The 11956-nt window shown below is 37.3% G+C and overlaps 1 protein-coding gene across 2 annotated transcripts in view; it reads right to left on the reverse strand.

Moving 5' to 3' along the window:
* Positions 1–297: 297 nt before the first annotated feature.
* The window catches only part of Ppcdc (phosphopantothenoylcysteine decarboxylase), a 30345-nt gene continuing 18686 nt past the window's right edge, over positions 298–11956 (reverse strand). The window contains exons 2-4 of one of the 2 annotated variants that reach the window (XM_053782810.2): positions 9560–9757; positions 8256–8912; positions 298–1916 (exon numbers count right to left, since the gene is read on the reverse strand). In XM_053782810.2, coding sequence (XP_053638785.2) covers positions 1767–1916; positions 8256–8909 — 804 coding nt within the window. In that variant the 5' untranslated portion in view covers positions 8910–8912; positions 9560–9757 and the 3' untranslated portion in view covers positions 298–1766. The remainder of the gene's footprint in view (positions 1917–8255; positions 8913–9559; positions 9758–11956) is intronic. The other variant, XM_053782811.2, reaches the window with a different exon arrangement.

Raw genomic sequence — 11956 nt, forward strand, 5'->3', positions numbered from 1 at the left:
GAAGGGATTCAGGGAAACCGGTTATTTTCATATAGTCGGACTTGAGTCCTGGAAATGGGAAGTAAAATGCCTGAACTTTAAAGGAGGGGTTTGGGATATTGGCAGTTTGGAGGGGTATGTTGTGTATCTTTATACGTATATGCTTCTAAACTGTTGTATTCTGAGCACCTCTGCAAAAGCAGTGATAATGTGTGAGTGTGGTGAAAGTGTTGAATGATGATGAAAGTATTTTCTTTTTGGGGATTTTCTTTCTTTTTTGGGTCACCCTGCCTCGGTGGGAGACGGCCGACTTGTTGAAAAAAAAAAAAAAATGTATAATAAATACAGCCTCTCCTCACTTAGCGATGTACTCATTTACTGATGACTCGGACTTACAACAGGCTCTCTGTCCAGTATGCATACCTAAATGTACATTATATTAGAGCTGATTTCCTCTATTCTATTTATTACAATATACAGTAAACTACTGTATAAACATTTAAAAATATACCAGAAATGTTATACATGGTGCATAGGTGACAATATCGAAGATGGTTGACACAAACCCACTACAGTTATAGTATACTCCTCACTTAGCAATGAATTTGTTTACTGACGTGGCCTTAAGATCGGAATTTCAACGTTAAGTGAGGAGAGGCTGCAATCACAAATCACGGATTTCATGAGTCATAAACATTCTCACTTTCAAATATCATGAAATTTTAATCTCCCAAGTTTGGCACATTATTTTTAGGTATATTACAAGTCATCACCAGAATAACTCTCCTTATTACTTAAGTTAAAATTAAATAAAAAAAAAAAAAACTATTCTGCAATACTTCATAGTAGTAATTTCTGATAGAACCTGAAAGTACTGTACTGTTTAAATATTTCCACTACATTTTCCAAATTACCATACTTATGTAATCACAAAGGTAAGCTTTTGAAGTCTCTAAAATCTTATACCTGGTACACGTGAACAAAGATATCATACAGTAAAATAAAAACAATTGATACTCTATATTCTTCCCTGAAATTCATTCAAAAGACTGAAGCACACAGTAAATGACATGGTTAACATTATTTTAAATTGATGACCTGATGAATTTATGCTTTTCATAATAGAAGAGACAAACTATTTAGTTTAATTATGTGATTAATAAGATCATTACACTTTCATGTTATAAATAAAAATTACTTGGAATAGGACTCAAATGACTGCATTTTTATATGGACGTGTCTCTTTAATGGTGGGCACCAAGAACTTACCCTTATTTATTATACACCAAATTCAAGATTGATACAGTAAACTGAGTTATTTTATTTACAAGCCACAAGACTAAGCATAACATACATAAGAGTATACAATACATGGTCAGTGCATTAACCTGTATATTTACAGTACAGTACACAAAATAAGACATCTATGCCATTTGTGTTACCTCTGTTCTTAAATGTACAGTGCATTAGCATTCTCACATTTTGCTATACAGTAATAAAGAATCCATAACTTAAAGAATAGTTAAAATACATCTGCAAGCATTGCCTAGTCTTTACATTTATCATACAGCATGTGTTCATAGATCAAACTTAATTGTGCCATATTTCTAAGTGCTAACTGGAAGCTTGGAGCTCAAAACATTATTTACTTTTAAGGCAATGATAAAGCAGTGAAGGTTATGTTCACAACTGAATGAAATACGTAATGCAGGTGGCCCTCAGTATATACCTTATTAAATAAACTAAACCACAGATTTTTTTTCTAAAATTAAGGCAATCCTATAAATTTAAAAAGGTCCATGAGATACCCTGTGGGCACCAGGTAACTCCTGCATGACTGCATTCACAATATTGTCCAGTTCAGCCATGGCTCCAGCACCCACATCCCCACAGGCTAGACGTTTTGTCATCACACACACCTCTATGTAACCTAATTCCTGAAATAATAGGCGAAATCAGTTATATTACAAACAAGTGTACATGGCAAATAAAGACTATTTATATAGTATTTGGTTTCAATTTTTTTTTACACAAAATGCCACTCAAGTTTCAATGAAGAGTTGGAGGGGGAGGGGGTAAAGGTTTTTAGTGATAGGGGTTTCAATATTCAGCAGGCTAGTATGACTGTCTTAGATCAGAATGGAAACAATTGGTTTTAATGGCTTGACATACTACTGAGTGAGGCCAAGACAACATTTATGAAGGGAATAAGAGATTAAGATTAACCAGACTTGATTTCTGGAAGTGAGAAGTACAGTTCCTGCACTGTAAAGGAGGGGTAAGGATGGTGCAGTTCAGAGAGTCATCTGAACCGTGGTGTGAAAATACAAAAGAAAATTAATTTATTTCTTAAAAGAACTTACAAAACATACAAATAATTACAAACACTGTAGTTACAAAAAGGTATAAACTATTTTGAGTCATGCTAAAACTATAACTTATCAATAGAACTTGAAATTAAGAAAATAAAAAAGAAAGAAAGATAAAAAATAAGTAAGGTTTAGATTGGCAGATTTAAACAATGTAAAAATAGACAAAACTGACAGACAATTTAGGAAAAAAGTTATTAGGTGGTCAAAATAGGTGGTAATCATAGCACAGGAGCATGGATGTTTGTTACAATGGGTAACAGACTTTAATTATTTACAATCATTTATGGCATAAATCACCAAGAGGTTTAGGAGATACTATATTTTTTAACAAGTTGGCAGATATGGAACTTTTTGCATCCTCAGGTAGTAAGTACCATATTTCGAGACCTATAATTTGCAAGTAGCTCTTAAGTAGATTAAATCAAACACAAGACATGTCAAAGAGATACTTTTTCCTTTTGTTGAGTTTATGTCTTGTTGCAACTCTCCAAGAGTCTGAACACTGGTCAATGTTAGAACTGAGTAATCTGTAAATATACAAGCCAGGTTATCCCAACATCATTTGTTTGTATATCTATATTGTCTATATGGTATGTAATATGATACAAATGTAATACAGTGGACCCCCGGATAACAATCAGCTCCCAACTCGACCAATTATGTAAGTTTATTTTTGTAAGTGCTTTTGTAGGTGTATTTTTAGGGGTCTGAAATGGACTAATCTAATTCACAATATTTCTTATGGGAACAAATTCGGTCTATAACGGCACCCAAACAGACTTCTGGATTGAAATAATATCGTTATGCGGGGGTCCACTGTACAATAAAAAAAACTGATATAGTATGTACTGTATACTACTGTAATAAAAATACTAGAAAATAGCCTAAATAAACAGATATAAAAGCTAGTCCTGCTTAAATTTAACTCTTTCAGGGTCTGTGCCATAGTTCTACGGCTTTGAGTTGATGGTCCAAACCGTAGATCTACGCCATGAGCTCAGCTCACTCTCATAAGCTGTCAGCGGTAAATTTGGGCCTAGATATGAGAGAATAAATCTATGTGGTATGTGTGCACCACATAAAACAAATCCTGCAGCATACAGTGCATAATGAGAGGAAAAAAACGAGACTAATTTTCGATTAACCCTTTGAGGGTTTCGGCCGTACTAGTACGGCTTACGACCCAGGGTTTTTGACGTACTAGTACGCCTAAATTCTAGCGCCCTCAAATCTAGTGGGAGAAAGCTGGCAGGCCTACATATGAAAGAATGGGTCAATGTGGTCAGTGTGCACAGTATAAAAAAAAATCCTGCAGCACACAGTGCATAATGAGAAAAAAAAAACTTTGACCGTTTTTTTGGAATAAAACAGCGACTTTGCACTGTATTTTCGTTTGGTATTTATTGTTGTTTCCTAGTTTTCTTGGTCTCATTTTATAGAATGGAAGATATATTACAGAAATTGAGATGATTTTGACTGGTTTTACAATGAAAAGTACCTTGAAATTGAGCTAAAAGTAGCAGAAATGTTCGATTTTTACCAAAGTTCAAAAGTAAACAAATCATGCCAAGCGTCCAATACACGTCAACTGGTGAGTCTAATATTCTTTCGCAAGTGCGCCAATATTATTTATACCATTTTTTACACTGATGCAGTAGTCTGCATAACAGTAAATCTTCTATTTTTTGTGAGAATAAAAATTCAAAGTGGAAAGCAAAAGAATGTAAGAGGGGCCTTGAGACGTGACTAATGAACAGGAAATGTCATTTTAGTGCCAGGAATGTCTTTCTTGTTTATTCTGGACCCTATTCAGAAATTGGCATCTTTTGAAATTTGTGTGAAATTGGCAAAATTGCTAAATTCTTTACTGTACTGGATAGTTGAAATTGGTAAATGGGTGGTTTCTTGCACTCATTCGATAGAAAAAATGGAGTTCTTGCGAAATATTCATGTTTTTTGTCGACTAGTACAGTGGAATTGGCCGAAAATGGGGCTCAAAGTGGGCAAAATCGCCGATGCGTAAACATCGCCGAGACCGCTAACTTCACAAGAGCATAATTCCGTAAGTTTTCCATCAAATTTCATACTTTTGGTGTCATTATGATCGGGAAAAGATTCTATATCTTTTCATAAGAATTTTTTTTTTTTTTAAATTTGGCCAACTCTGAGAACGAGTCTCGGAGAGGGCCTGTTGACCCTCAAAGGGTTAAAACAGAGACTTTGTAGTGTTTTTTGTATGTCTTTTATAGTTGTATTTGCGATTTCTTGGTCTCATTTGATAGAATGGAAGATATATTACAGAAATAAAGATGATTTTGATTGGTTTTAGCACTGAAAATGGCTTGAAACCGAGCTCAAAGTAGCAGAAATGTTAAAATTTGCTGATGTTTAAGAGTAAACAAATGACCTCACGTCTAATACATGCCAGCTGGTGGGTCTAATATATGTTCACAAATGTGGTGATATTATTTATACAATTATTGCAACATTGCATAACAGTAAATCTTCTATTTTTTGGTTTGAATAAAAATTCATTATGTGAATAAAAAATCAAAATGGAATTCATTTGTAAAGCCTGAAAAACATAACTAATGAACAGAGGAAATATTAGTTTAGTGCCAGGAATGCCTGCATTGTTTATTCTGGACCCTATTTTGAAATTGGAATATTTTGAACTTTGCACTATATTGGCTAAATTACCAATTTCCAATCACTTTATTTTGTAGTTGAAACAGTTGACTTGGCGATTTCTTGTGCTCAATTGATAGAAGTAATACTAGTGAAATAGGTAAGAATTTAGTTGGCTAGAATAATATAATTGGCCTAAAATGGGAGTCAAAGTCAGCAAAATCGCCGATGCATAAATACTGCTGACACATCAAAATTCGCGAGAGCGTAATTTCGTCAATTTTCCATCAAATTTCGTACTTTTTGTTTTATTACCCTGGTGCACACTTTGAAATTTGGCCTCTGGACCCTGAAACGGTTAATAGCCAAACAATCTTAAGAAACTTCAAGGCAGTCATAAGAATGGTAGAGAACTATTTTGTATGGTACATGGCCACAAAAAACTTTGGGAACTTCCATAATGAGACAAATCAGATGTAAAGCACTGATAAAATCATCCATTGCTTTGTAAAGGATGTTATAATTATTTTTAAAATGCATCAAGTAGTAACAAAATAAGTTGTGAAAATTAACAGTGTTTTTCTCTTAGTAGTAAGCAATTTTCTGAATAATTCACTCATTGTACTTAATTAATCTTTCCAAATATTATGGCTAATGTACTTACAGCATTACAAATAGCAAATTATATAACAATAGTTTATTTCTGGCACAAATCCCCTCATAAATTTTGTATAAGCTTAGAGAAACCCAAGTGAAATATAATACCATATAACAGTGTCTGGGCACAAAGCCAGTCACAACTGTAGACCCAACAAAGGAGTTGGTGTGGCAATCTACTAAGCAAATAAGATGCAATGTCAGATGTACTTGTGCAGAAAGACCTGGTGAGACAGAGAGTAGAGTTACAGATAATTAACAGAACTTAACAAGAATGAATGCTGCATAATGGAAATAAAAAAGACAATAAGCTACACAAAAAATACCGATTGTGATAAAATATTAAAGGTATCACAGAGAGAGAGGGAGAGAAAGAAAGTAAGAGAGAGAGAAAAAGAGTGAAAGAGAAAGAGAGAGACTGGAATGCTCTTCTCCAAGGGGATGTTGACAACCAAGTGAAAGCCTTCACTGGACACATCCTTAATCTACAACAAGAACACATCCCTCACCAGCATTATGTGATGAAGCCTTGGTTTGGCTCTCATTGTAGAGAGGCTGCCACTGCCAAGTACAAGGCATAGCAAAGGTATAAGAGACATCCTACCACCTATAACAGGAACTTGCATAGGCAAGCCTATAGGCATGGGTGAAGTTCAAAAGTGGGCCATTGCTAAATAGGAGATGGACACACAAAGAAAACTAGCATCAGGTAGAGTAGGCTCCAAAACCTGGTGGTCCCTGGTCACGGACAGACAAGGTTATCTGCCTGATGAACTCATTCCACCTCTAAATCGACAGGATGGGACCACCTCTACTAGTAGTCAAGAGAAAGCAGACTTCTTTGCCAAACACTTTGCTACCAAAATGCAAGTTCCTGATACAGCAAGGGACCCTCCTTGGCTAGCTGCAAGAACTGTGTCAAAACTGTCGGTGGTGACAATATTGCAGGAGGAGGTGCATTTCCTTCTTAAGTTGTTTAACCAAGAAAAGGCTGTGGGCCCAGAGAGAGAGAGAGAGAGAGAGAGAGAGAGAGAGAGAGAGAGAGAGAGAGAGAGAGACAGACAGACAGACAGAGAGACAGACAGAGACAGAGACAGAGAGACAGAGACAGAGAGAGACAGAGACAGAGAGAGACAGAGAGAGACAGAGAGACAGACAGAGACAGAGAGACAGAGAGAGAGACAGAGACAGACAGACAGAGAGAGAGACAGACAGAAAGAGAGACAGACAGACAGAGAGACCGACCAAGACTGACCTAGGAGCCGTCACTGATATAAGACTGCTAGTGGAAGATCCCATTCAAAATATTGTGATTAATACCAATGTGACACTGGCCAACTAATTAACCCTTAGATATATGGAGGCAAAAATGGCTAAAGAAGCTATTCACAACATTTCTTTCTTTCTTTCAACACACCGGCCGTATCCCACCAAGGCAGGGTGGCCCAAAAAGAAAAACAAAAGTTTCTCTTAAATTTAGTAATTTATACAGGAGAAGGGGTTACTAGCCCCTTGCTCACGGCATTTTAGTCGCCTCTTACAACACGCATGGCTTACGGAGGAAGAATTCTGTTCCACTTCCCCATGGAGATAAGAGGAAATAAACAAGAACAAGAACTAGAAAGAAAATAGAAGAATACCTAGAGGGGTGTGTATATATATGCTTGTACATGTATGTGTAGTGTGACCTAAGTGTAAGTAGAAGTAACAAGACATACCTGAAATCTTGCATGTTTATGAGAAAGACAAAAGACACCAGCAATCCTACCATCATGTAAAACAATTACAGGTTTTCGTTGTACACTCACTTGGCAGGACGGTAGTACCTCCCTGGGCGGTTGCTGTTTACCAACCTACTACCTAGGCCATTCACAACATGTTACAACAAAATTGGAATAAATAACAGGGGTAAGGTGTTTACATAAAAAAAAATCCATGTGGACAAAGTAAAAAGGGCTTCTAGGGAAGAAAATAAAAAGTTAATAGGGCATGCCAAAAGCATCAGATATGCCCTCAATGCTTCACTGGAGGAAAAGATGAAACATGATAATCATAAGCTATTTTTTTAATATTGCACACCACTGCATATTTCCCCTCCATCAACAGTTTTGTATACCATCCAAAACAATTTATTCCCTTGTTCCCTCCACACTTTTATCATTCATGACCACTATCTAATTTTTCACCACAGGTTTGTACCACTAATTTTTCCAAATGCACACTATGTATTTCTTTTTTAATACTTTACTGGTTTTCTTATCTCTAACAACTATCTCATATCACAGGACTTTAAAATAAACCTTGGTAGCATACAAAATTGCATTTTCAAAACCTTAGAACATAAGATTTTATAAAGTAGCTATATACTAGTACAGTACTGCACAATAAACCCTCTTATTTAACAGACTAATTGGGGTGCAGGTGGTCAATAATGGCACTTGTGGTGTATAGAGAAAAGATTATTTTGCAGTGATTAACAATAATCAAGAATTCTGCAACCACAGGACTTTGACCATTGCTGCCAAATCCAATGACCCAGCAGATTTTGTACTGCATTTCCAAAGTATGTTAAATGGAGGGTTTACAGTATTTCCACAAACTGTACATCTTACAACTTACCTTCAGAATTCCAGTGTGTCTCATAGTGAGAGGATGTTTGTACATGTGTGTGTTCATTGCTGGGCAGAAGATAAGAGGTCGTACAGAATCCCAAGCACGCACTATACACGTAAGAAGATTGTCACAAAGACCCTGTGCAAGCTTGGCCATAGTATTGGCATCAAGAGGAGCAATCACCATCACCTGTGCCCAATCTCGAAGTTGGATATGCAGAATCGGGTCACCACGGCCATTCCAGACTGCCCACTCATCACTGTCCAGCACAAAATTTAAATCTGGATATAAAGATTTCAAGGTATCATCAGTTTGCTTTCTTCCTCTAATTGGGGTTCGCCTTCCACACTGACTGCAGTGATCACTGCTGCTGTTTTGGTCATCACTATCACTACCTCTTAACTCCCCATTATCAGTAGCTTTCCTCTCTGGTTTGATAAAACTAACAAGTCCCCCACGAACTGGTCCACGACTACTTGCCATTTCTACCTTAGCTTGACATTTCAAGAAGTGACAAGCACGTTCAGTTGGAACAATAACCACACTTGCTCCACGTTCTTGCAGTTTTCGTGCTAATTCTGGAACTTTGATAGTAGCCACACTTCCTGTGCAGCCCAAGATCACCCTTGGGCCAGTGCTTGGTGCAGGTAACCACGACATTGTCTGCAATTTTTTAATACAGTATACCAGTAGAACCTTCAGTATTCTTTCACATACTCTATGCACCACCAGATTTAAAAACAATAGTGCGGATGCTTGAAACGTGAGTTACAGGAGCAAAGATATGTATTTATTTGTATGTTAACATACTAGTAGTGCATAGTGATGTAGCATTGTTTTTCAAAACTGATATGAATTAATATACAGTGGACCCCCGCATAACGATCACCTCCGAATGCGACCAATTATGTAAGTGTATTTATGGAAGTGCGTTTGTACGTGTATGTTTGGGGGTCTGAAATGGACTAATCTACTTCACAATATTCCTTATGGGAACAAATTTAGTCAGTACTGGCACCTGAACATACTTCTGGAGTGAAAAAATATCGTTAACCGGGGGTCCACTGTATATTTGCCAAAAGCAAAAAAGTATGAGCTTTGTGCTTAAAATATAGTTTTTTCAACTTTAATGTTAAGTGAACATTATGCCCTTTAGAATTTATTAATATCACACCTATATCAAAATAGTGACAAGGAAACTAAGGAAACATTGTAATGTGTCTTTAGAAATACATATTTTTTGAAAGCAATGATTTTGCTGTTTGGATAAGTAATACACTTTCTAAGGTGTCATGGTATCTAGCTGTTACCTTAATTTATATAATGAATCTTGCAGTAAAATGTTTCAGGACGTATGGTGTGCACTAGCTGAGAGGTCAGAATATCCAAGCTTGCTCCACTCTTCATTTGCCATAAGACCCTTTTCCATGCGACACCCTAGGTACTCTCGGGATTCCTCTCGACACTTAGTATTCTCGTTCTGATTTTCATGTAGGCACAGCATATATCTGTTGATAGTGAGGAACTGTAAAATTTGACATTGGTTTTCTTTCGAATATAGATTTTACAATATCTTACAATCAATGTAAACATAAAGAAAGCAAATGAGGATACTTCTCTGCATTATTTATTCTCCAACTGTATTCTCACTAAAGTGACACTTTATTTTCTTTAATTCCATGTTGTACTTTTAATAAATACTTATTTTTCCATTCTTTGTCATTATATTTTTCTTGCACTGCCTTTATCTCTTAATATGAACATTATCTTCCATTGTTTTCACTTCAGCTCTTGGTCTCGCCTCTTAACTTTTTGATTGAACTCTGCAATATCTAATTGCTAACTTTTAGCTATGTGGTGTTTACACTTGCATGCATTAGCTGAGGCAATCCATATTTTTTATAACATCAAGTGAAATATGCTTAACTTATGAATGAAACTGTAAGCAGAATTTATACAGTGGAACCTTGGTTTTCGTTATTAATTCATTCCAGAAAACCGAATTCGACGAAAACTGAAGCAATACAGTGGATCCCCGCATACCGTTGGCATCACATAACGATTAATCCGCATACCGCTTGCTTTAATCGCAAAAATTTTGCCTCGCATACCGCTTAAAAACCCGCTCACCGCTGTTCGTCCGAGACGCGTCCAATGTGCGCCCTCTGCCAGCCTCACATGTGCCGCCCGTGCCATTGTTTACCAGCCAGCCTCCGCAGTAACATCCAAGCATACAATCGGAATATTTCGTATTATTACAGTGTTTTCGGTGCTTTATCTGGAAAATAAGTGACCATGGGCCCCAAGAAAGCTTCTAGTGCCAACCCTACAGCAATAAGGGTGAGAATTCCAATAGAAATGAAGAAAGAGATCATTGATAAGTATGAAAGTGGAGTGCGTATCGCCGACCTGGCCAGGTTGTACAAGAAACCCCAATCAACCATCGCTACTATTGTGGGCACCAGAAAGGCAATCAAGGAAGCTGTTCTTGCCAAAGGTTTAACTGTGTTTTCAAAACAAAGATCGCAAGTGATGGAAGATGTTGAGAGACTCTTATTGGTGTGGATAAATGAAAAACAGCTAGCAGGAGATAGCGTCTCTCAAGCGATCATAAGCGAAAAGGCTAGGAAGTTGCATGAGGATTTAATTAAAAAAATGCCTGCAACTAGTGCTGATGTGAGTGAATTTAAGGCCAGCAAAGGTTGGTTTGAGAGATTTAAGAAGCGTAGTGGCATACATAGTGTGATAAGGCATGGTGAGGCTGCCAGTTCGGACCACAAAGCAGCTGAAAAATATGTGCAGGAATTCAAGAAGTACAGTGGACCCCCGGTTAACGATATTTTTTCACTCCAGAAGTATGTTCAGGTGCCAGTACTGACCGAATTTGTTCCCATAAGAAATATTGTGAAGTAGATTAGTCCATTTCAGACCCCCAAACATACACGTACAAACGCACTTACATAAATACACTTACATAATTGGTCACATTCGGAGGTAATCGTTATGCGGGGGTCCACTGTACATAGACAGTGAAGGACTGAAACCTGAACAAGTGTTTAATTGTGATGAAACAGGCCTGTTTTGGAAGAAAATGCCAAGCAGGACCTACATTACTCAGGAGGAAAAGGCACTCCCAGGACATAAGCCTAGGAAAGACAGGCTTACTTTGTTGATGTGTTCCAATGCTACTGGTGATTGCAAAGTGAAGCCTTTATTAGTGTATCACTCTGAAACTCCCAGACCGTTCAGGCAAAAGAATGTCCTCAAGGAGAATTTGTGTGTGCTGTGGAGGGCAAACAGTAAGGCATGGGTCACTAGGGACTTTTTCTATGACTGGTTACACCATGCATTTGCCCCCAATGTGAAAGATTACCTAACTGAAAAGAAATTAGAACTTTAGTGCCTCCTGGTGTTAGACAATGCCCCTGGTCATCCTACAGATGTGGCAGAGCAACTTTATGGGGACATGAAATTCATTAAGGTGAAGTTTTTGCCTCCTAATACCACTCGCTCTCCTGCAGCCCATGGACCAGCAGGTTATTGCAAACTTCAAAAAACTGTACACAAAAGCTCTGTTTGAAAGGTGCTTTGTAGTGACCTCAGAAACTCAACTGACTCTAAGAGACTTTTGGAGAGAGCACTTTAATATCCTCAATTGTGTAAACCTTATAGGTAAGGCTTGGGAGGGAGTGACTAAGAAGACCTTG

Source organism: Cherax quadricarinatus, chromosome 28 (genome assembly GCF_038502225.1).
Source record: "Cherax quadricarinatus isolate ZL_2023a chromosome 28, ASM3850222v1, whole genome shotgun sequence".
In the NCBI taxonomy this organism is placed as follows: domain Eukaryota; kingdom Metazoa; phylum Arthropoda; class Malacostraca; order Decapoda; family Parastacidae; genus Cherax; species Cherax quadricarinatus.